Source organism: Halichoerus grypus, chromosome 13 (assembly GCF_964656455.1).
Source record: "Halichoerus grypus chromosome 13, mHalGry1.hap1.1, whole genome shotgun sequence".
Taxonomy (NCBI): Eukaryota; Metazoa; Chordata; class Mammalia; order Carnivora; family Phocidae; genus Halichoerus; species Halichoerus grypus.
Window position 1 is genome coordinate 72,396,404 of NC_135724.1, and position 23,303 is coordinate 72,419,706.

Consider the following 23,303-nt stretch of genomic DNA (forward strand, 5'->3'; position numbering starts at 1 on the left):
GCTGGACTGAGCTATGCCCCCACCTCTTTGTGTTATGGGTCTCCAGGAATGAAATGACTTGGCCTCCCTTCCAGACCCCAGCACACAAGCCTGTGACTTCCAGCAGATCCTAGCTGAGCGCACAAGTGTCTGCTGACCCCTTGTGGTCACTGTGGGATCTGTCCTGGCCCAGCCGCCAGGGCCCCGGGTGCTCCTCTGGGACTTTCTGGCCTCAAAGCGCTTTCCCACCTTTTACCCCGGGGGCTCCTCCCTACAATCCCAGGTGGCAAGGAGAGACAGGATTCCCACTCCCACTTTACAAATGAGTGGCAGCATCCTGCGATCCAGTCCCAAATCCACCATGAATTCCTTACCTGCACAAGTGACCTGCACAAGGCAACTCTAAGGTTTTTTCAGCCCCACAAACTCTCAGAGTGGAGAGGTGACTTGCCCAAAGTCGGAGTGAATCCAAGCAGAGGCACTCCCAGTGAGCAGGTCACCCCATGTCCTCACACTGATCAGGAAAATTGAGAGGATCACAGCAGACAAGAAAACTAGTTCCTCCACCTTTGTGTTCTGATTGTGTGCTGAAGGGCCACATGGAGAGTTGAGTGGACGGACAGATGGATGGATGGATGGATGGACAGATGGACTAATGGGATGGATATGTAAGAACTTTGAGTTTCCTCTTCACTGCAGCTGGAGTAGCCAGATGCCTCCCCTGCTCCCTGACAAGCTGTGGCTAGAATTCCAGCTGCCTAGCCCCTTGGCAGCCTACTCCACACTCTCCTGCTGGGGTTTCAAAGCCACTGCCCCTGACAGTCTGGAGCTGGGACCTTCCATGAGGAGAATGAGTAATCATCCAAGACTTCCTCCCTGCCACATCACTGACCTCTGTGGAGGAGAGTCAGGGGCCAGGGCCATGAACAGGCCCACAGCACGGGTATCCCTCACAGAGCTGTTTCTGCCGCCAACAATGGCTGAAATCGAGTTTGGTGCTCACAAAGGGGCTGAGGATCACCAGAGTGACTAGACGATATGGAAAGAGTATGCCCTATGCATCTCGCAGCCTGGCTCAAACCTACTGACTCTGAGCAAGTTCCTTAGCCTCTCTGTGCCTTGGTTTTCTCACCTGTAAGATGGGCATAATACCTGACAAGTGTTGTAAGGACTGATTGAGGTAAGATAGGAAATGCCTTGCATATAACAGGTGCTCGGTAAATAGAACTTCCCTCCTTCTGTTCCAGGTCATGGAAAAATTCTGGAGAGGGAAGGAAAACAAGGTCCACTGTGCCCCCAGCAAGTTTTCTACCCTGGGAGGTTTTTCCAAGTACTCTAAAGCATGTGGTGATAGAGGAGGAGGGAATGAAATGGATTTTCAGCAAGAATTAAAGGTATGCTCAAGCAGACTTGATCCCTTTAAAAGGGAGTATCATTCATCTAATGGATAAAGAAGATGTGGTATATATACACAATGGAAACTACTCAACCATCAACAAAAATATATATGAAATCTTGCCATTTGCAACGATGTAGATGGAACTAGAGGATATTGTGCTAAGTAAAATAAGTCAATCAGAGAATGAAAATTATCACATGATCTCACTCATATGTGGAATTTAAGAAGCAAAACAGAGGATCATAGGGGAAGAGAGGAAAAAATAAAACCAGATGATATCAGAGAGGGAGAAAAACCACAAGAGACTCTTAATCATAGGAAACAAACTGAGGGTTGCTGGAGGGGAGGTGGGTGGGAGGATGGGGCAATTGGGTGATAGACATTAAGGAGGGCACGTGATGTAATGAGCACTGGGTGTTATATAAGACTGATGAATCACTGACCTCTACCTCTGAAACGAATAATACATTATAGGTTAATTAATTGAATTTAAAATTCTTTTTAAAAGAGTATCATTCATCTGTCCCCTGCCCTCAGCATAGTTCTTCAGACATGAAGGATATTCCACGGAGATTCCCTGAGGGTGACACTGGGAACATCTTTTCACAGCCAATGGGCAGTAGGAGGGACTCCTGTGCCCTACTTCATCCCCATCATCTAGATCTCCCTAACCCAGCCTAACTCTCCCTCAACAGCCTATATCCAACCCAGGATCACGGCAAGGTCTTCTTAGCCACCTGGTAGAAGGGAGACTTGGGTTTTAGCCTAGCTGACATTACAGCTGAGGCCCTTGCAACACCATCTGTGAAATCAGGCTCCAGAAGGCTCTAGGTCCCAGGCCCTCCACTTCCAACTAGAGTAATAAAGATGGGGAACTTAACACATGATGGTTAGGAGATGGTCTCCAGAGTGAGACAGGCATAGGGTGGCCTTTGTCACTTACTAGCTGCCCAACCTTACTTAGGTGGAATTCTTACTCTCTGAGCCTTGATTTCTCACCTACAAAAGGGGGCTAATAAAATTACTTACTTTGTTGTTGGGAGGATTCAATGAATCATGTTTGAAAAGAGCTGAGCCTTGTGCCCAGCACAGGAGTGCTGAATAAATGTTAATATGGCGATAGTCTTGACTACTGGAATGGGCCAGGTGAGATTTCATTTGAACTGAGAGTTGTGCACATGAGCGCATGTGTATGTGTGGCCACTGAACTAAAGACTCTATAAACCTCTCCTTAGCGTCAAGATTCTGTTTCTCGAACAATATCTTCCCATCCAACACCCCTCCATTCATCCCTTGCTGATTTTTCTTCCCTTTAATCTTTTTCCTTCCCAACAATTAAGTGGCCTCTCCAGAATTCCATCACTGCTTGTCCCCTGCTTAAATGCAACATCCCCTGGTTTTTAAAACAAAAATGGGAAGACTGAGTCCACACAATTAGAGGTGAGTTAGTGACTTATAAAATTGACTCATTAGGTTGACATCTCACTCCCAGGGAATCCTGCAGTCCTTTGGGCCACAGCATGAGGATGCAAAGACTCTCAGCCAAGGCCAGCCATCCAGGAGGGTGCATGTGGCTGGAGGCTAGACTGGAGTCAGGCTCAGGGAGGCTGCATTAAGCAAGATCCTGGAGGTAGGGAGACCCTGGGGACAGTTTAGAGAAAGAGGGGCTGGGGCTGCTCTGTGGGCCCTCTGAAGACTCCAAGATCCCCAAAGCCTTTCCCCTTTCCAGGCACGCTGGCTGATGGCCAAGGAAAAATATTTGTTGAAAGGAAACAAACACACCAAATAAAGGAAAGACACCAAAGTGCTAGCAGAGGTTGATCTAAAAGGTTTTTGGCAGACGTGGTCATATTTCTTGTGTGATAAACTCTAAATATTTAAAATCAATTATTCTAAACAGTCGTGATCAGCCAAGAAAACAGAGAAGGGCTTGGAAAAAAGACTGTTTTCATCCCCACTAAAAAGTAGCACGCTCCAGTTCTCAAGGGAAGACCATAAAGGAGGAAAAGAAAAACATCATGAACCAGATCAGGCTCCTGGATATTCCGTTCAGAGGAAGGCCTGCGACCAGGCACTAAGCCTGGAGAGGGGCGTGATGAGGATGAGGATGAGGATGAGGATGAGAACAAGTAAGGAGGACTTCCTGGGGAAGACTTCCAAAAGCCACCGAGAGGACTGATGTCCTTACCTAGCAGGTGCTGTGATGCAGAATGACCACTCCATGGCAGACAGGAAACCTGCTTCTGGTTCTCTGCCATTAACTTGCTGCAGGACCCTAGGCAAATCAAGTCACCTCTCTGGGCCTCAGTTTCCTCATCTGTAAAATGAGGGGACTTGGTTAACTTAAAAAACATATATACTAGGCCCTTGCTCTGTGCACTGTGCTAAAGCTATACTACAAAGAGGAATAGTCATTTAGTCAGAAAACACTGAGTGACGACTAGGCATTTACTAGGCATTGTGGTTACAGATGAGTAAGTCAGCATCTCCACCATTAAGACGTTCACAATCTGGTCAGGGAGACGGTGAGCAAACAAGAAATGGCCAACCACACGCTCAGTGCAGACAGAGGTGTGGGCACTGGAAGGAGTGGCCTTTTCTACTGGGGCCAGGTGGGGGGAAGTGTCATGGCAGAGGCCTGGCCTGGATCTTGGAGGATCCTTGGTCCCTGCTCTCAAAGACTGTACCATCTAATCAGGGGTTAAGACAAATGCCCAAATAGCTACCACACAAGGCAGAATTAAGCCACCCTGGGTAATCCAAGTTCAGAGGGTAGAGGAAACCCATGTGACAAAGGGGGTGGGGGGGAAGGGCAGGCAGGAAGCAGAAAGAGGTCAGAAAAGTTTTGTAGAAAATGGCATTGAGATAAGCTCTGGAGGATGAAGAGAGAACCCTGGGGGCGCTGAAGGGGTATTCTGGATGAGGGGCCTGTGCATGTAAAGGTACAATGTGGGGACTGTCAGGGTGTAGTCAGGACAGCAGGCAAAGCCAGGGACTGGAGACTGGCAAGGCCCGAAGCCGTCAGGGAGCCATCATGATAAGAGCCATCGGCAATGATGGGCCCTGGGCCAAGCATTCCACATCCTCACACCAGTTCTTGGAGGCAGGTTCCCTCACTACCACCCCATTCTTTCGGATAAGGAACCAGAGGCTCAGAGAGGTTACAGACTCACACAGCTGGTGGGGGGCAGATATAGCGCTTCACCTAGGTCTGTCCCATGCCTCACCTTGACCCCCTCACCACTAGACAGCGGCACTACTGAATCCTTCCCATCTAAGGTACCACTCACTGTCCCAGGACACTTGGCCTGGCATTTCACTTCAGACAGGTGGGTACCAAAGGTGGATCTTGGCCTTAACCATAAACCGGCTTGATTCAGCCTCCTCCCAATCAGGCAGCTACGGGTCCATCAGGATCACCTTCACCAGAACAGACGGGATGGTGGGGCAGGGCAAGGAATATCACAGTTGCTGAGAGCTTTTGTGCTCCGCTGTCCGCTGGTCTCAGTTTATTGTTGTTCTACGATGGTGTGGGAGGGCTAGCTTCTGCCTCTCCTCCGCCTGTAGCCTAGTGTCGTCATGGCCCAGGGGCAGATTACTCCGCCTTGACTAGGGCGGCTGGCTTTTCCTGTTACGCTGGAGTTTGAAGTGGACCTTGTACACGCGGATGCTATCCAGGTACTCCTGGATGTTCATGGATTCCCGTCGCCAGCGCCCCAGCTTCCTGAGCTGGTCCGTCATGAACTTTTTCTTCAGGTGGTCGTATAAGTGGCTCATCTTTCTCTTGGTCCTGTCTGAGGCTCTTATCTTAAAAAAACAAAACAAAACAAAACAAAACAAAAAAAACCAGAGTTGATGTTAGGATGAAGAAGCTACTTCACAGAAAGAGAGACATCTGTGCTGCTGATGGGGGGGGGGGGGGTACGTGGAAAATGAGCCAGCTGGACTCAATAGTCCCTAAATAGATAGACTCATAGTAAGCCTCAGTCTCCCTATTTGTAAAATGTGGGCATTGAGCCACATAACCCCTATGGTACCTCTGACAGTCTGCAGCCCAGAAGCCTGATTTGGACCTCAACATCTCTATTGGAAAACTGGTCAGAAGGAGGTGTGTGGTGGGGAGGGTGGAGAAAAGGTGCATCCGGCTCCTTCCCCTCCATAAATCCTATCACCCTGTCCCTAGTACTCACTCAGTGCTTCCCACATACTGTCTCTGACATCCCCTACATCACACTGACCTCTACTTATTTTGTCTAGCGTATCATTTCTGTCCTGTCCCCAACAAGACTGTAAGCCCTAGAAAGGCACATCCTTTATCTTACTCACTCATTTGCTTATTCCAGTGAGCTAGCTGTGAAGTGGACACTAACAAAAATCAGCCGCAGGTCTTCAGAGCGACTACAACATCGTCGGGAAGCTGGGGCACATGCCCAAATGTTTCTAAGTGAAGCAGAGAGTGACACACCCCTACAAAGAAGTACAGAGCTCAAAGAAGGAAAATACCAAGAAAAGCCTCATGGAGGGGTGACTTATAAATTGGGATTGGGTTTTGGAGGATGGGGAAGTGTTGGGCATGTGAAAACAGAACCAGGTGGGGGGTGATCCTGGGAGCTGACATTTTTGCAAACCCTCCTGGGGATTCTAAGCCTTGACAGTGTCTCAAAACCCAGCACAACGTAGGCAAAGGAGAGCTCCATTCAAGGCCAGTGTTGCCATGATCATTGTGCAAGGGGAACAAGGGATGAGCCAAGAACCTAAGTGGATCCTGGGAACAAGGGATGAAGCGGGAGGGTGGGTGTGTTCTCAGAGTGTGCTCAGATGATTCCCAGGACACAAGGTCTTAGCTGTTCTTGTCAAGGTCCTGAGAAACCAGTGGCTTAGCCAAAGCTGCCTCTTCTCTTCACGTGAGCACTTTAGGGGAAGGGGCGGGGGGCGGGGGGGGAGACAGAAACACTGCCATGCTGCCACTCAGGCCTCACATCCACTGAGCTCCTACAAGCTGGGACCTTAGCAAGTCACCAGGTCTACAAATAAGGAGAAGACAGTCTTCATCCTGAAGGGAAGATGCCAGTCAGACCCAGGTTTACAACTCTACGATGATGCACTGGATGACCTTAGTGAAGTTACTCTGTCTCTCTGAGCCTCAATTTCCTGAACTATTAATAATACATAATACATAATGGATGTTCAATACCTAAAGCACATAAGGGCTCAATACAGCTTTAAAAGGAGAACTTCTGGATGCCTGGAGGGTGGCACAGCCCTCTGATACATATAAAGCACCTCAGGAGAGTCTCCAGTTACAGCATCTCACGGATCCTCACCCCACTTGCCAGAGATAGAACATCCCCTCCCCCTGCTGGTGATAGAAATTGGCCCCCAACCCATCCTGGGCCAGTCAAAACAGCCCACACCACCTAGTCACACTGACTGGGGCAAGGATGGGCCAGTGACACACCCTGGGCCAACCGGAGTTTCCCCAGGATTCGTCTAATGTGAGCAACAGTGGAAGCACCCCATTTCCTTTCTAGGCTACGGGCCAGGCTTTCCTTGGCCATGCTCACCAGGGACAGCCAGCCTGATGATTATGCCAACATGCACAAAGACACAGAAAAGAGATGAAAAAGTAAAGTGGAAGACACATCCAATGGTACTGGAGTCCCTGACTCCTCTCATCCCAAACATTGGTGACCCTGCCCTACCCATCCTTGATTATGTAAACAGATTGTTCTCTATTTTACTTGTACTAGTTCAAGTTCAGTTTGAGTCACCAGCAACTGAGAGGATCCTAATAGATCCTATTTTACAAATGAGAAAAGGGAGTCCTGGAGGAAATGTCATTCCCTGAGGTCACAAAAAGCTGGCTTGTCCATTGCCAAGTCCACCCTCTTTCGACTACACTGTGCCGCTGAAGTTTAGCAGAGAGAGAAACACCCAGACCCCTGCTCTTCTTTTGGTCTCTTTGGCCTTTAAGAGGCTTTAGCTTCATCTCTTGAACCTCTCCTACTCTTTTTAATGTCAGAATCTCATAGGCCCGTCTAGATTTGGCCCTGGAACATGGAGGGAAGTCAACAGAGTCAAGAAGGGGACAGCAATTCAGGCGCCTGGGTGGCTCAGTCGTTAAGCGTCTGCCTTCGGCTAAGGTCATGATCCCAGGGTCCTGGGATCAAGCCCCGCATCGGGCTCCCTGCTCAGCAGGAAGCCTGCTTCTCCCTCTCCCACTTCCCCTGCTTGTGTTCCTGCTCTCGCGATCTCTCTCTGTCAAATAAATAAATAAAATCTTAAAAAAAAAAAAAGAAGGGGACAGCAATTCAACTCTGGGATTTCTGCTCCACTTGAAGAAATGAGTACATTATCACAGTCCATCGTGTTCACCAGCCTCTTCCTAGTGCCCAACACAGTGCCTATCCTAAGCAGCCCCTAATGATGCATTTAATGAATTAAATTGAGTCTGTGTGGTGACAACACTGTTTTCCCTCCCCTTCTTCTATGGATTTTGGGGTAGCAGTCCAACCCTACTTGTCCATAAGCAGAAAGGGGAAGGGCCTCAGTGCTCCTCCAGGTAAAGGAAAAATCAGACCAAAGAGTACTGATGCCATTTCAAACTCCAAGACCCAAGATTTCTTTCTACAGGAGACAGTAGGAATCCATTCATGGATCCTCTAGAGAAATAACATGACTGGAGGGGGGAAATGCCACAAGAACCAAAAAATATGGAATCCTTCTCCTTGGCTCCCTCGGCCCAGCAATAGCTGTGACGTCTGGGGCAAACCAGTAACCTCGAATCTCAGTTGCCTCCTCTGTAAAATGAGACTTGCTTTAGAGCACCTTGATCACCTCTAAAATCTGTGATTCCCCCCCACCCACCCCCCCACCCAGGCTATTGGTGAGGGTGAAGTGAACATGGGTCAAGCCACTAACACCCTCTAATGCAAAAGCTTTTGATGACTTTACCTCCATCTCACAGATCCGTTGTGCACTGAGATTGTCACGAATAATCACCCGGGATAAGTTGCTCTTGGGTAAAAATTTTTTCGCCGCTGCTTCACTGGAATTCATTACGCTGGAAGTGAGAGGGAAAAGTGGCACAGGGTGAGATGGCTGGGGCCAGGGCTAGGACAGGGACTGATTTGATGGGGTCCTAGGGGAGTGACTGAGGCTTCCCCAGGATTCTTAGGAGAGGCACAGCTGCCATAATTTTCGGAGGAGCAAGGGAGTAGGCCCAGGCTTCCTCTTGCAGAAAATGTGCACTAAACGGGTATTTTCTGGATGCTGAGAGGAAAAGTCATCCTGAGAAAGATGTGGAAAGGCCCAAAGTGTGAACAGGACTCAAAACTGTCCTCAGAAGCAACCATCTTAAGGAGAAAAAATAGGATGAGATGGGAGGTGGGGGTCTTAGAGAAGAGCAAAAGTTGTAGGGTAGGGTTCAGAGGGATGAATTTGAGGCGGGTGAAGTGGGGAGCACTTGCTCCAGAGCCTAGGTCTAAGAAAGATTGGCAGGGGGAGGGATCAGAGGAAGCAGGGAAAAAAAGGACTGGAGGTTAGGCTGGTTAACAGGGGACTTCTAAGGGAAGAAGGAATTCTAAGGGAAGAGGGTTTGGAAAAAGTCTAGAAAAGTGAGGGAAGTTTGTGGTGGAAAAAGATTTGAGGAGACTTCCTAAGATGAGAGGAAGAAGATGGGATGGGAGGGGTTGGGTGGTTGGGGGTTATGGACTGGAGCCAGGTGCTCCCAGTGAAACTAGAGATAAAAATTTGGCCAAAATGAAGAATTGGTCAAGAATGCATAATGCCAGGTTTTTGCTTTTTGATAATTTACTTACACCATGAAGTGGTTTTGCAAATATGTACCTCTAAATGTTTTTGCCCATTTCAAAATAATTGTTCATATTTTCTTCCTAAAATTTGTAAATTAAGTGTACAATAGAGAAGCAATGGAATAAATTCTAATTAGGCCATACAATAAAATACTATGCAGTCATGAATAAAACAGATATCCATAGTGTATGGGGGGGGGGGGGAGTAGGTAACACAATAGTGAAATTTCTTGTGATAAATTTTTCCCCCCAAAATTGAATCACCATGTTGTAGTACTTATATATGAATGGATCTGGAAGAATATATACCAAAATGTTAACAGTGATTGTCTGTGGCCATTCATTTTGCTTGCTTGTCTTGTCTGATTTTCCTATAAGTGTACACTACTTTGACAGGACAAAAAAGACAATATTTAAAGGTTAAAGCATTTTGAAGGACTAAAAAAAAATTTCTAATTCATTTTCAGCCAATCTGGAACTATGGTTTTATGAATGTTTTTACATTTATAGACTAGTATAAACAAATGTTCCCAGTCTCCCATTTACATTTTTCTGACAACAAAGGCATGAAAATAAAAAGGGTGACATACAAAAAAGGAGATGCTCACATAAAAACGTCTCCCATATCCTGTTAAAAAAAAAAACAAAACGTAAAATATTTAAAGACACATAAAACGCTCTTCGCCTACTCAGTGGTGTACCAAATTTACCAATATTTCCTGGAAAAGTTTAAAAAGGTGGGGGGAACAGAGACTGTAAATATCCCCTTTCAAGTAATAAACGGTCATTTTGAACCAAATTGTTTTCCAACGCAAGGCCTCTGTGGGAGCCTAGAGGATGCTGCCAGGGCTGTGGAATGGAAGGGAGGGAGGGGAAGTTGGGGTCTGTGCGACTCGGAAAGCTGAAGGGCTTTCCCAGGACTACTGGGGAACGTAGAGGCTGAGGAGAGAGGTGTCAGGCCTGAAGGGACCTGAGCCTCGCTAGGCTCTAAGGAAGTTCAAGGCTGGCCCAAAGGGCGCTGGGGACCCCGGGGCTATACGATCTCAAGCCTGGGAGACTAAAGAGCCGGGGAGATTCGGAAGACACGCAGGTGGGAGATGGGAATTCCAGCTTCTCCTGGGAGTCCCAGGCTGAGGGCGTTTGGACTCCCGAGCTCCTGGGGGTGCGAGGTGCTGGCCTGGGAAGGAGCTGGGTGGGGCTCGCATCTGTGAGAAATCCAGGCTCTCTGGGGGTTTGACGGGCTCGGGGCTCTGGGAGAGCCACGGCCGAGGTCCCAAGGGCCGCTGGAGGAGCGGGGGTCTGAGAATAGCCCTGGGCATCCGGGCTGCACCTGAAGAGCACCAGCGGCTGCGCGGTCCGCGGCCGCAGGAAGCAGATCTGCGGGTGGGTCCCTACGTGGATTTCGGGTTGGCTGCCGAATCTAACGTGCGGGGAGGCCCGGGTCCGGTTGGTGCCGGAACTGGTAGTCGCCTGGGAGGCCGAAAAAACCGATGGCGAGCCCAGGTCCCATGTGACCGAGGGCCTGGACTGCTGGGCAGCCGAGTCTACCATGCTCCAGAACGACTCGGCAGCGGGAGGCAGAGGAGGGCGAGCGCGCGGAGGCCGAGTGAATCCCTGCGCCGACGCGGCGCGCAGAGCAAGGCGCGTTGCCCGGGAGACGCGTGACGGAAGGTGGGACCTTGGGGCGGGACGTATGCGCGGAGTCTAGGAGGCTGAGGACGCGGCAGGATTGTCCCTCGGCGGCCGCCGTGGTGCAGCCCGCCGCGTTGCCATGGAGACGAGCCGGGCGAGATGGAGCGGGCTGCGGCGCGCTGAGCTGACACTACCTCTCCGCTAGGACTCATGTGGCCCCCGCGTGATCGCGGGGCGGGTAACCGGGTAGGGCCGGGCGGGGCAGCTCCAGGGAACCGAGGCGAGGCCGGGGTTTCTCCGAAGACCCGGCGCTGCGGATTCCTCACCGCGAGGAGGGACCATTGCTATGGAAACCAGAGCGCGGGCCAGCGGGGGATTGTGGCTCCCGGATGGTGACGGATCTTCTCTCTCCCCGAGACCCTCACCCGAGGCTTCGGGCGCGGTTGCTTCCTGAACGAACCTGCCCTCCCGCCCACGGGAGAGAGGTAAGACTGTGGGGGCTCTTAACATCCAGGAGGCGAGGGAGCCCATTCCAACGTCAACTCCCCAGAAAACCTAGGAGGCTCACCCCTGAAAGTGGCTCTTTGCTCTTGTCAAGCCGTGGACTTCGCCCCACGCTTATAAACCAGTATTAATGAACGCCCCCGGTGTTTGCCGACTTTTCCCACACGTGATGAGACCAGAAAGACCAGCTTTCGGACCTTGCTTCGTGACCCTAGGCAGGTCCTTTTCTCCTCTCTACTTCACTTTTCCGTGTGTAAAATGGAGATATTAACTACAGACACCTATTATGTTGGCTTGAAGACCGAACCAGATGAAGGTAGCCTAAGGCTTTGTAGGCCATAAAATGGTGAAACTAATCACCACCACGCTCCCCCTCACGCTAAATGTTCTTCAAATCTTTGTGTCATTTCTTGAGGCCATCTTTGCAACTCCCTCGCCCCGAGCCTGAAATAAACCCCTTTATTCTTCACTCCCATAAAGCCCTACATTTCACCGTCCCTAACAGCAGCAAGAATAGTTACCATTTATAGAGGGCTTACTCTGTGTCAGGCCCCGTGTTAAACACTTTACCTGGGGTTACCTCATTTCATCCTCAGAAGATCCTTATAAGACAGGCACTGTTATCCCTATTTTCCAGCCCTGTTGTGCCTATAATTGCCTATTTAATGTCTGTCTCTCCCACTAGACTTTGAGCTCTGTGAGAGAAGGGACGTGACTGTCTTGTACATTTCAATACCCCCAGCACCTAATACAAAGCCTGATAAATATCTCTTGACTAGCATGAAAAAGTCTCTCCTCCCATCCCTACCCTCACCATCAAGAGAAGTCTTCTCTGCACACTCATTGTCACTGTGATGAATAGCAGTTTCCTCTATTCCTGTTGCCCACTGGGCACTAATTTTGGAGACCCTCAGTTCACTTTTCTCTGGGTTTTCAGGTGATAAGGATCCATCAGTTTGGGTGATGGAACATCCCTTAGCATTTAGGCTTTCAACTGAGTTTTGGGGAGCTTTCTCTCTGCCCCCACATGACCTTTAGAACAGACAGCCCCATCTGGCCTTCCTGGGGTGAGCCTGATGCATTTGACTCTGGGGCATTGGCTGGCAGGATTTCCTAGGTACCTTTGTCCTTCCTCTCCAGCAACTTAGGAACCACCCTCACCTCCACCAAGTTCTTCCCCCAAATTCTAGACAAACAAGACCAGAAAACTCATCCTTTCCAGAAGATCTCTGAGATGACAGAGTTGTGGCTGTTGGAGCCATTCCTCATTCAACAAATATTTATCAAGCACTTACTTATATGGACAGAGAACTTAGCATTGGTGATACAGTAGGAGTAAAGATAGTTACAGTGAATCCCAGTAGAACCACAGACAAATCAAAACAAAACCACATCTTTAGGAAGTGGTAGGAAGAAGATCACATAGGGCTTAGAAAGCCTGGAGCAGGGACTTGATTAAACCTGGGGGAAGGGTATGGTTCCAAGGGGTTTCCCTCAGGAAGTGACCCTTAGCTAAGATCCCAAGTCCTCTGCTGAATGGAACAGATCAGGATCTGATAGGCTTGTAGGGAAAGAGGGTTCTGGGCCAAGAGAACAGCAAAGGCAAAGGCCCTGGGCCAGGGAGGACCAGGTATCCATATGGCACTGCAATGGCTCAGCCTAGCCAAGGCCTTTCAGGATGGAGCAAAAGAGGCTAGAGATGGGCAGGAGCCAGACCACAAATGGCCTTGACAGTCAAGCTAAGGGACTCCACCTCATCCTGACAGTGGGCAGCCAGTGAAATATATTAAGCAGGGGAACAGAACTCTGCTCCTCATTTGTCTCTGCCTGATGACAACTGCCATTTGGCCTTGAGAAGTGTGCTCTACATCTGAATACTCCTGTTTCAGTGGAACATGTGAAAATGTGCTATTTTTGCAGCTTTGTGCAAGACTGAGAGAGTGAAGGACCTGGGATTTCTTAGGACAAAGCAGGGGTGTGGCCCTCGCTGGGGTGCTTGCCACAAGCCTGCTGCGCACAGCATCGTGCTGGTATAGCTTGTCTACCTGAGGCCCCTCTGCTTCTCTGGGAGCTGCTGTAGTGCCCCCCATCCTGGCCTCCAGGAAGCTTCCAGCCGCCTTCTTCCCTAGGTGCCCTCCTTAGAGGCCAGTTGCAGGAGCTTGGTTAATGATGTAGGACTCTGTAATTGATGTCACTTTCACAGGGGCACGTCCTGTCTCTTCAGAGGGTTTCTTGGAGGGGGGAAGCTGAGACCCTCCTCTCTCTTATACCACCAGTGACTCCTCATGTCGCTGCTTCAGAGTCTCATGATTTGAGCATAAAGTCAGAACAGAAGCAAGACTGGGCAAGTGGCTATGTGAACCTAGACAGAGAGGCCAGGGCGCAGCTGATGGACGCAAGTCCGCCTGCCCAGCTAGAGATGTGGAGACCCCCAAGGGAGGCCTTGACTTCCAGAGTTGGAGATAAGTTCTCTGGGTAGTTCTGCTGTGATGGTCAGAGGACCGCCCTGGGGATCCTGTTATAGACCCACCCATCCACTTCCCAGAAATCCCCTGGGGTTGGCTCTCTGGCCCAGCTGGGCTCCTGCTCTCTAAGCATTCTCTTCCTCCTTGCAGTTTTCCATGGCACAGCCCAACAGAAAGATGTAGCCCTTGTGCCTCACTGGCCGCTGACCCACTGGCCTGATGACAGCACCCCTGTGTACGTTTCCGGTCCAGTTCCGGCAGCCCTCGGTCAGTGGCCTCTCACAGATCACCAGCAGCCTGTATGTCAGCAATGGGGTGGCCGCCAACAACAAGCTCATGCTCTCCAGCAACCAGATCACCACGGTCATCAACGTGTCGGTGGAAGTGGTAAATACCTTATACGAGGACATCGAGTACGTACAGGTGCCCGTGGCCGACACGCCCATCTCGCGTCTCTGTGACTTCTTTGACCCCATCGCTGACCACATCCACAGTGTAGAGCTGAAGCAGGGCCGCACGCTGCTGCACTGCGCTGCTGGCGTGAGCCGCTCAGCTGCCCTCTGCCTGGCCTACCTCATGAAGTACCATGCCATGTCCCTGCTGGACGCCCACACGTGGACCAAGTCATGCCGGCCCATCATCCGACCCAACAATGGCTTTTGGGAGCAGCTCATCCACTATGAATTCCAGCTGTTTGGCAAGAACACCGTGCACATGGTCAGCTCCCCTATGGGAGTGATCCCTGACATCTACGAGAAGGAGGTCCATTTGATGATTCCACTGTGAGCCTGCCAGCACCCCCCGCACCCCCGCACCCCCGCACCCAGGTCAGAGGTGCAGATCTGCTGTTGACCCTCCACCAAGATCTGAACTTAAAACGTTCCACTTTTGCTGATACAGAAAAAACAGATGATGCCTTTTATAAGGGCCAGAAAAAAAGGAAAGGTGCTGTAGCTTTTAACCTTATTATCCGTATCTTCAAAGATTAAATTCACTAACTGTACAATGGTGCAGAGAAATTTCCTACCTTTCTAAGTGACAGGTCATGGCTGCTGGCCAGTGGGGAGAGTGAGGCCAGTGCCCAGGTCAAATGGACTAGCGCCTAAAGCGTTTGGCAAGCCTGCAGTCCTGCTGCCCTCCCCTAGACCGACTAACCTAGGAATGAGTCAGCCACAGTTCCACTCAATTCTTTCAAACCTGAAGCCAGAGCCTTAAGCATCAGGGCACCTCCTGTGCTGTTCACAGTAAGTGCGCCGACCCACTAGGTAAGTGGCCTTCAGGTGGTGCCTCGGGAGTCCTGGGGGCCCAGGCCAACCCTGCTTCCACCTTCGACCCACGGGGGCCCATCTCTGGTTTTCTGGATTTGATTTACACATGGCATCGTTTTCAAAGAAAGCATTCCACAGTATAAAATTTTTTAAAGATATTTTTGATTTTGAGTGCCTTTGTAAATGGCAAGGTCTCAAGAACCCTTGGCAGCCCCCCGCCAGCTTTTGACGAAAGGTGGCATGAGTTTCCTTCTTAGGGGCACATGTGGAGAGCAGGCCTGATATCAGGCTTCAGAGGTTCCTCTCACAGGTCTCGAAATGAAAGGCCAGAGCTATAGACCAGAACCTAGCCTTGTCACCTCCTCCCGCATGTGATCGGGACCTCTTGGCACCTCAGCTTTCTCATCTGTCCAAGCAATGACAGCCCCTTCCTCACAGCATTGTCATGGAGAGTCAATGATCCCTTAACACAGCGCCTGGCACGTGGTAGGTGCTTATGGTAGCAACTTTCGTCCTGAATGATGCTTTGGCCCTGCTGGTCTGGGTCAGCGTGGTCATCCTCATGATGACATTTCCCCCATCTGTGCATAGCCCTTCACTGTTTACAAAGTGCTCTTCCATAATGTCATCCTGTGGGGAAAAAAGTGGTTTGAGGCCTTTCAGACCCTACCTTAGAAGAGGCCTAGACTTTGTAGCCTTTTCAGAGTTTCCATTGTGTTGAATCCACGTGTGACTGGGGGTCCTAAAGCAAGGAGCACACTTCCAGCTTCCCCCAAAAAGGCCTTGTTTAGATTGCTGACCATTAACGCCAATGCTAACCACTGGGGTCCACAGGGACAAATGAGTGGGCCCCACCTATAGGCCCTGAAATCCAGGATTGTTCAAACCCCCCAGGGGCCTGAGGATCTGACTCAAGACCAACTGTTCTAATCCAGAGGTTTTCAGAAGAACAATATATGAGACAGACAAAAGCACAACTGCTCTGTGAGTCCAGAGCCCAGTGGAAGCCAAATGCCTTCTCCCTCCAAACTACCCTACCCCCACTTCCATAAAGGGCATGCCCAGGGGTGTAATTTTAGGGTGCAGGGGAGAAGGAAAAGCCCTGCTTTAGACTGACTTCTCGTTTTACAGATGGATAAACAGACCCACAAACACCAGGGCTGGTGTAGCAGAGCCCCCACAAAGCAGCCTTTCTGGAAGAAACCCAGATGGAAAATTTCTTTCATAACCTTTTTAAAGAGAAATTGATTGGGACATATTTTATCTTCATTTTTAAAAATTTTGAATTAACATACCACAAAATTAATTTTTTGTATGTACAGTTCTGTTTTAACACATTTGTGTTAACTACCTCTGCAATCGGGACACAGAGCAGTTCCATCACCCACAAAATTCTCTTACGCCACCCCTTTGTATTCAGACCTTTGCCCCACCCCAGCCTCTGGCACATACCAATCTGTTCACTGTTCCTTAGATTTGCCTTTTCTAGAATGTCACACACATAGCATCATAGAGGATGTAACCTCCGGAGACTGGCTTCTTTCAGTATGTCTTTGAGATTCATTATGTGTTACTTTTTATAGCTAAGTAGTGTTCCATTGTATGGATGACCACAGTTTGTTTTAATATTCACCCATTGAAGGATATTTGGGTTGTTTCCAGTTTGGGGCCATTTTGAATAAAACTGCTACAAACATTTGTATATAGGTTTTTATGTGAACATAAGTTTTCATTTATCTAGGGTGTATACCTAGAAAGTGGGATCGGTCAGTTATATGGTAAAGGTTATGTTTAACTTTATAAAAAAACTACCAGACTTCCAGAGTGGCTATACTGTTTTGCATTCCACTATGAGAGATCCCCTTTCTCACTAGTATTTGGTACTGCCAATATTTTTTATTTTAGCCATTCTGATAGGTGTGTGGTATTAGCTCATTGTGGTTTTAATTTGCATTTTCCTAATGTTAATGATGTTGAGCATCTTTTTGTGTGCTTCATTGCCTTCCGCATACCCTCTTTGGTGAAATGTCTATTCAACTCTTTTGCCCATTTTAAAATTGGGCTGTTTTCTCACTCTTGAGTGTTGAGAATACTTCATATATTCTGGATACAAGTCCTTTGTCAGATAAGGATTTGTAAATATTTTTTCCCAGTCTAGCTTGTCTTTTCATTTCTCTTAGAAGTATCTTTTACAGAGCAAAGTTTTTAATTTTGATGAAGTGCTACTTGCCAGTTTTTCCTCTTATGGACTGTTGTTTTGGTGTCATGTCTAAGAACTCTTTGCCTAACCCCAGATCACAAAGATTTTCTTCAATGTTAAAGTTTGAGGGTCTAAATTTTTCACTTATTTTTATGATCCTTTGGTATAAGGTATGAGGATTAGTTTGAGGTTCATATTTTTCCATATAGATGTCTAATGGTTTCAACTACATTTGTTGAAGACTGTCCTTTATTGAGCTGTCTTTGCTCCTTTGTGTAGGTCTGTTTTGGACTCTTTATTCTGTGTGATATATGAGTCTTTCTCTTCACCAATACCACACTATCTTGATTACTGTAGCTTTGTAGTAAGTTTTAAAGTCAGATAGTGAGTCCTCCAGTTTTCTTTTTAAAAAAATTGTTTGGGTTATTCTACTTTCTTTGCCTTTCATATAAATTTTAGAACCAACTTGTCTGTATCAACAAACTCCTACTGGGATTTCAATTCAAAGTGTATTAAATCTTTTGGCCAATTTGGGGAAGAACTGCCATCTCTACTCTGTTGAATCTTCCAATCCATGAATATAGTATGTCTCCCCATTGAGTTAGGTCTTTGATGTCTTTCATCAGTGTTTTGTGGTTTTCAGCATACAAATCTTACATATTTTACTGTATTTATACCTAAGTATTTCATTTGAGGGAGAGCATTGTGAAAAAAAATTTTTTTTTAATGTTGGTTTCCAATTGTGCATTGTTGGTACTATATAGAAATACAATTGATTTTTGTGTGTTGACTTTGTATCCTGTGACCTTGCTAAGAGCATTTTTGTAGATTCCTTGGCAATCTACATATAGACAATCTTGTCATGTGTGAATAAAAATAGTTTTATTTCTTCCTTTCCAATCTGAATATCTTTGATTTATTATTTTATTTCACTGGCTACAACTTCCAGTATGATGATGAATATGAGGGATGAAAATAGACATTCTTGCTTTATTCCTGATCTTAGAAAGTGTTCAGTCTTTTACCATTAATTATGATGTTAGCTATAGGCTTTTTGTAGTTAAGGAAGCCCTTTATTAAGTTAAGGAAGTTAGGGAAGAGTAGAAAAGTATTTTCTCCCCTTCTGTTTACTGAAAGAGATGTGTGAATTGGTGTTATTTCTTCTTTAAATGTTTGGTAGAATTCACCAGTGAAACCATCAGGACCTGGAGACTTCTTTTTCAGAAGAATTTAACAATGAATTCAATTCTTTTAATAGTTAAAGGACTATTCAAGTTATCTATTTCATCTTGGGTGAGTTTTGGTAGTTTGTGATTTTTCAGGAATAGCTCCATTTCATCCAAGTTGTCAAATTTATGCACATAGAGTTATTTATAGTATTCCTTATTATCTTTATTATCTGCAGGGTCCACAGAGATAACACCTTTTCATTCCTCATGCTGATAATTTGTCTTTTCTCTTTATTTCTTTGTTAGTCTAGCTAGAGGTTTATCAATATTTAAAATCTTTTTAAACAACTACCTCCCTTGTTTTTTATTTTCTCTATTGTTCTCCCCTTTCCTACTTCATTGATTTCTATTCTTTATTATTTCTGCAGTTCTGCTTGTTTGAAATTTATCTTGTCTTTTCTAATTTCATAAGGTAGAAACTTTATTTCAGACCTGCATCCCACCAATTTTGATATGCTGCATTTTCATTTTTGTTCACTTCAAAATATTTTCTAATTTCTCTTGAAATGTTCTCCTTTACCCATGTATTGTTTAGAAGTGTGTAGTTTAATTTCTAAGTATTGGAAATTTTACCACCATTTCTCTGTTATTGGTTTCTATTTAATTCCATCATGATCAGAGGACATAAGTTGTATGATTTTATTTCTTTTAAATTAGTTAATGTTTACTTTACCATGTAGGATGTGGTTTATCTTGGTGAACGTTTCATGTGCACTTGAGGAAAAAAACATTATTTTGGATAGAGTGGTCAATAAATGTCAGCTTATTGATTGATGATGATTGATGGTGATTTCAATTCTTTTATACTCGCCTTGATTTTCTGTTTACTTGTTCTATTGATTACTAAGAGAAGAGTGTTGGATTTTTTTTTTTTTTCCAGAGAGAGAGAGAGCACAAGCAGGGGGAGCGGCAGGCAGAGGGAGAAGCAGGCTCCCTCCTGAGCATGAAACCTAACATGGGACTCGATCCCAGGACCCTGGGATCACGACCTGAGCCGAAGGCAGACGCTTAACCTACTGAGCCACCGAGGCGTCCCAAAGAGAAGAGTGTTGGAAGTATTTAACTAAAATTGTGGATTTGCCTACACCTCCTTTCAATTCTATTAATTTTTGTTACATGTATTTTGAAGCTTTGTTGTTAGGTACATACATATTTAGGATTGCTATGTCTTTATGGTAAATTGACCTTTTTTTCAATATGCAATGTCTCTTTACCCTTCTTAATTTTTTGAAGTCTACTTTGTCTGATATGACTATAGCCACTCCAGCTTTGTTTTAAGTAGTATTTGCATGATATATCTTTTTATATCCTTTTACTTTGAACCTACTATATTGTTAGATTGAAAATGGGTTTCTTGGGGCCCCTGGGTGGCTCAGTCGGTTAACTGTCTGTCTTTGGCCCAGGTCATGATCCCAGGGTCCTGGAATAGAGCCCCACATCAGGCTCCCTGCTGAGCCTGCTTCTCCCTCTGCCTCTGCCACTCCACCCTGCTTGTGTGCTCTCTCACTGTCTCTTTCTCTCTCTCAAATAAATAAATAAATAAATAAATAAATAAATAAAATCTTTAAAAAAAAAAAAAGAAAATGGGTTTCTTGTAGACACCATATAGTTGGGGCTTTTTTTACATATCTAATCTGTTTTTTAACTAGTGTGTTTAGACCAAATTTATCAATATTTGGATTTAGGTCTACCATTTTGTTTTCTGTTTGTCCTCTGTTTTCCATTTGTTTCCCTTTTCCTGCCTTCTTTTGGATTATTGAATATTTTTAAAGTATTCCATTTTAATTTTATATAGTTTTTTTAGAGGTTACACTAGAGAATATATACATACTTAACTTTTCAGAATCTATTTAGAATTAACATCTTAACCACTTCCCTCTGATGTTCAATGGATAATGTATTAGTTTTCTTTTACTGCTATAACAAATTACTATAAACTCAGTGGCTAAAAACAATACCTATTAATATTTCACAATTTCTGTACGGCAGAAGTCTGGTTGGGCTTGACTGAATCTTTTGCTTAGGTTCTCACAGGCCAAAATCAAATGTTTCATAAGACTGAAATCACATGTGTTTTTTTTTTCTTTTTTTTTTTACTGGAGGCTCTGGGGAGGATTCTGCTTCCAAGCTTATTGAGGTTGTTGACTGAATTCAGTTCCTTGTAGTTATAGGACAAAGGACCCCATTTTCTTACTATCAGCTGAAGGCTGGTCTTTTCTCTTAGAAGCTGCCTACATTCCTTCAAATGCTATCCAGGGGGTTGAGTCCCTCTCACACTTTGAATACCTCTGACTTTTCCTTCTGTTGCATCTCTCTGAATCCAGCCAGAGAAAATTCTTGCTTTTAAGGATTCATGTGATTAGATTAGGCCTGCCCAATAATCCAGATAATCCTGATTTTAAAGTCCATAACCTCAGGGGCACCTGGGTGGCTCAGTCTTTGGGCGTCTGCCTTCGGCTCAGGTCATGATCCCAGGGTCCTGGGATTGAGCCCCGCATCAGGCTCCCTGCTCTGCGGGAAGCCTACTTCTCCCTCTCCCACTCCCCCTGCTTGTGCTTTCTTGTACTCGCTCTCAAATAAATAAAATCTTTAAAAATAAAAAAAATTTTAAATTAAATAAAAGCTACACAGCTGAATTTTGTGTTTTGAAAGGGCCATGGTTCCTGGCACCTGGGTGGCTCAGTTGGTTAAGCTTCTGCCTTTGGCTCTGGTCGTAATCCTGGGGTCCTGGGAGCAAGTCCCGAATCGGGCTCCCTTCTCTGTGGGGAGCCTGCTTCTCCCTCTGCCTGCCTCCCACTCTCAATCTCTGTCTCTCATGAGTAAATAAATAAAATCTTCAAAAAAAAAAAGTCTTTAAAAGGGCCATAGTTCCAACGTTAGTTCAATTTTCAAAACTTTGGCAATGTATTTTAGATCTGTCCTAAGTCTGTGCCACCCAGGGGCCAGTCAGAAATCTGGGTGGTCTACCTAGTTTAGTTCTGAAAGTCATTGGACTACTGTTTAGAGTCAGATCCATGCATGGAGCCTAGCAGTTCGTATGCAACTTTATGGGATCCATTTCTCCAGCTCCCTCCTCTCCACGATCTCCCCCACATTTTCGAGTGTTCAAGGCCACCCATTCCCAGGTCCTCCAGCTGGAAATCAGGGCCTTTGGTCTCCCTGCTCTGCTGCACACATTCTGCGACTGGGTCTGCTCTGGAGCCAAGTGACAGGATGAAGAGAGAAAAGGCATTAGGGGGCGCCTGGGTGGCTCAGTTGGTTAAGCGACTGCCTTCGGCTCAGGTCATGATCCTGGAGTCCCTGGATCGAGTCCCACATCGGGCTCCCTGCTCGGCGGGGAGTCTGCTTCTCCCTCTGACCCTCCCCGCTCTCATGTGCTGTCTCTCTCATTCTCTCTCTCTCAAATAAATAAATAAAATCTTTAAAAAAAAAAAAAAAAGAAAAAAAAAGAAAAGGCATTAGGAATTCCATCCCCTGCCCCACACTCCCTCCCTCCATACACTCTTTTCAGGCCACAGTTCTTTTGGTCTGAGAGGATTCCCCTCAGAATTTTAGGTGACTTCCCAGCTGCCATTGCCATTGACTTTGCTGCTGCCCTGAGTTTTAACTTGAGCATGAGGTTTGCCTGGGGGCAGGGCAAAAGAAGAGAAAAGGGGAAAAAAAAAAAAAAAAAAAGATTTCCCTTACTTTGTCCTTAAGGGGCCCTCCTTTCTACTCCTCAGACCAGGAAGACAGGGCTTCTTGGAGTTTTTTCTTCCATGCCCAGTGCACAGTTCCAGGAGCCACTTTGAGACCAGGCCAGGAGATACAGGAACAAAAAAAACAAAACAGGAAGCTCACCGCCAGATTGTTTATACTTCAAGTTCTGATTCCCTTCCCCAAACCACCTGCTACCATTTCGTTTTCCGAGTCCTCAGAGAGCTGCTCCATTCGGTCCAGCGTTTTTAGTTGCATTTGGGGGAAGGACAGATGATGCTTACTCTATCTTACTCAGAACTGGAACCCCAAGAAATTTATTTTTAAAGATACATGTCCGTTTGTGGAAAAAGGAAAACAAATATGGTCCATCTACAAGACTATCTTGATAACCAAGTCAATATTTTGGTATAGTGGTATATTTCCATTCATGCATTTTTTTTCATAGTTGAAATCTAATTTTGGATCCTCCTTTTTAAAATTATTCTTTTTAATTTTCTGAATTGGTTGTGGTAGGATCAAGATTTCATATCCTAAGTGGAAGAGGCTGAGATTGAGGGCTCTTGAGAGGGTCCCCTTTTCCCAAATAGTTCACTCTGTTCCTTCAGACTCGGTAGCCCTTTACTCAAACAACCTAGGCAAAGTAGGTCATATTGGAGCTTTACCATAATCCTGTAATAGGGAAGAATGAAATGATTCTCACAGCCCAACATCCTGGCTTGGAGCAGGGATTCCAGGTCTCTGTGATTTTATGAACCTTTAACTTTCCCACTTTAAAAGTGCAGAATTTCTTTCTTTATGATAAATGAAAAAATTAAATTTGGTTTAAGAAGTTTCTGTGAAGTTCATAATACCCTGTCAGAGAAATAGTGACACGCTAGTGGCCCTGGGGATTTCCCTGAACAACCTCTGTTAAAAGGGTGATCTCATTACAGACCCCAAGGACAGGTAGCTCTTGACCCTGAAGCACACAACCCTGCTTACCTGTATCCTGGGATGTCACATCCAAATGCCCTAAGAATCCATCCACCTTCACCTCTGGATTTAGGATCTGTATCACTTAAGAAGCCTGAAAGAGAGTCAAAAGGTGGATTTTCATCCTGCCTTGTGACTTCAG

General features: G+C 46.4%; 2 protein-coding genes and 1 long non-coding RNA gene across 3 annotated transcripts; 1 reads left to right on the forward strand and 2 right to left on the reverse strand.

The window, feature by feature from the left end:
- Positions 1 to 1,197: 1,197 nt before the first annotated feature.
- C13H5orf52 (chromosome 13 C5orf52 homolog) lies at positions 1,198 to 10,912 on the reverse strand. The gene is made up of 3 exons (XM_036098472.2): positions 10,523 to 10,912; positions 8,333 to 8,441; positions 1,198 to 5,185 (listed from the first exon to the last, which is right to left on the reverse strand). Exons 1-3 carry the CDS (start codon positions 10,741 to 10,743, stop codon positions 4,988 to 4,990), a joined length of 528 nt encoding a protein of 175 aa, XP_035954365.1. The 5' UTR covers positions 10,744 to 10,912; the 3' UTR covers positions 1,198 to 4,987.
- A 152-nt stretch (positions 10,913 to 11,064) lies between these two features.
- Positions 11,065 to 19,270, forward strand: DUSP18 (dual specificity phosphatase 18). Its single transcript, XM_036098471.2, has 2 exons — positions 11,065 to 11,309; positions 13,944 to 19,270. The coding sequence occupies exon 2, from the start codon at positions 14,013 to 14,015 to the stop codon at positions 14,577 to 14,579; it is 567 nt and encodes a 188-aa protein (XP_035954364.1). The 5' UTR covers positions 11,065 to 11,309; positions 13,944 to 14,012; the 3' UTR covers positions 14,580 to 19,270.
- Positions 19,271 to 20,559: 1,289 nt separating this feature from the next.
- LOC118539711 (uncharacterized) lies at positions 20,560 to 22,949 on the reverse strand. Its single transcript, XR_013443465.1, has 2 exons — positions 22,178 to 22,949; positions 20,560 to 21,685 (listed from the first exon to the last, which is right to left on the reverse strand). It is a non-coding gene; the product is annotated as an uncharacterized LOC118539711 (long non-coding RNA).
- Positions 22,950 to 23,303: the final 354 nt, after the last annotated feature.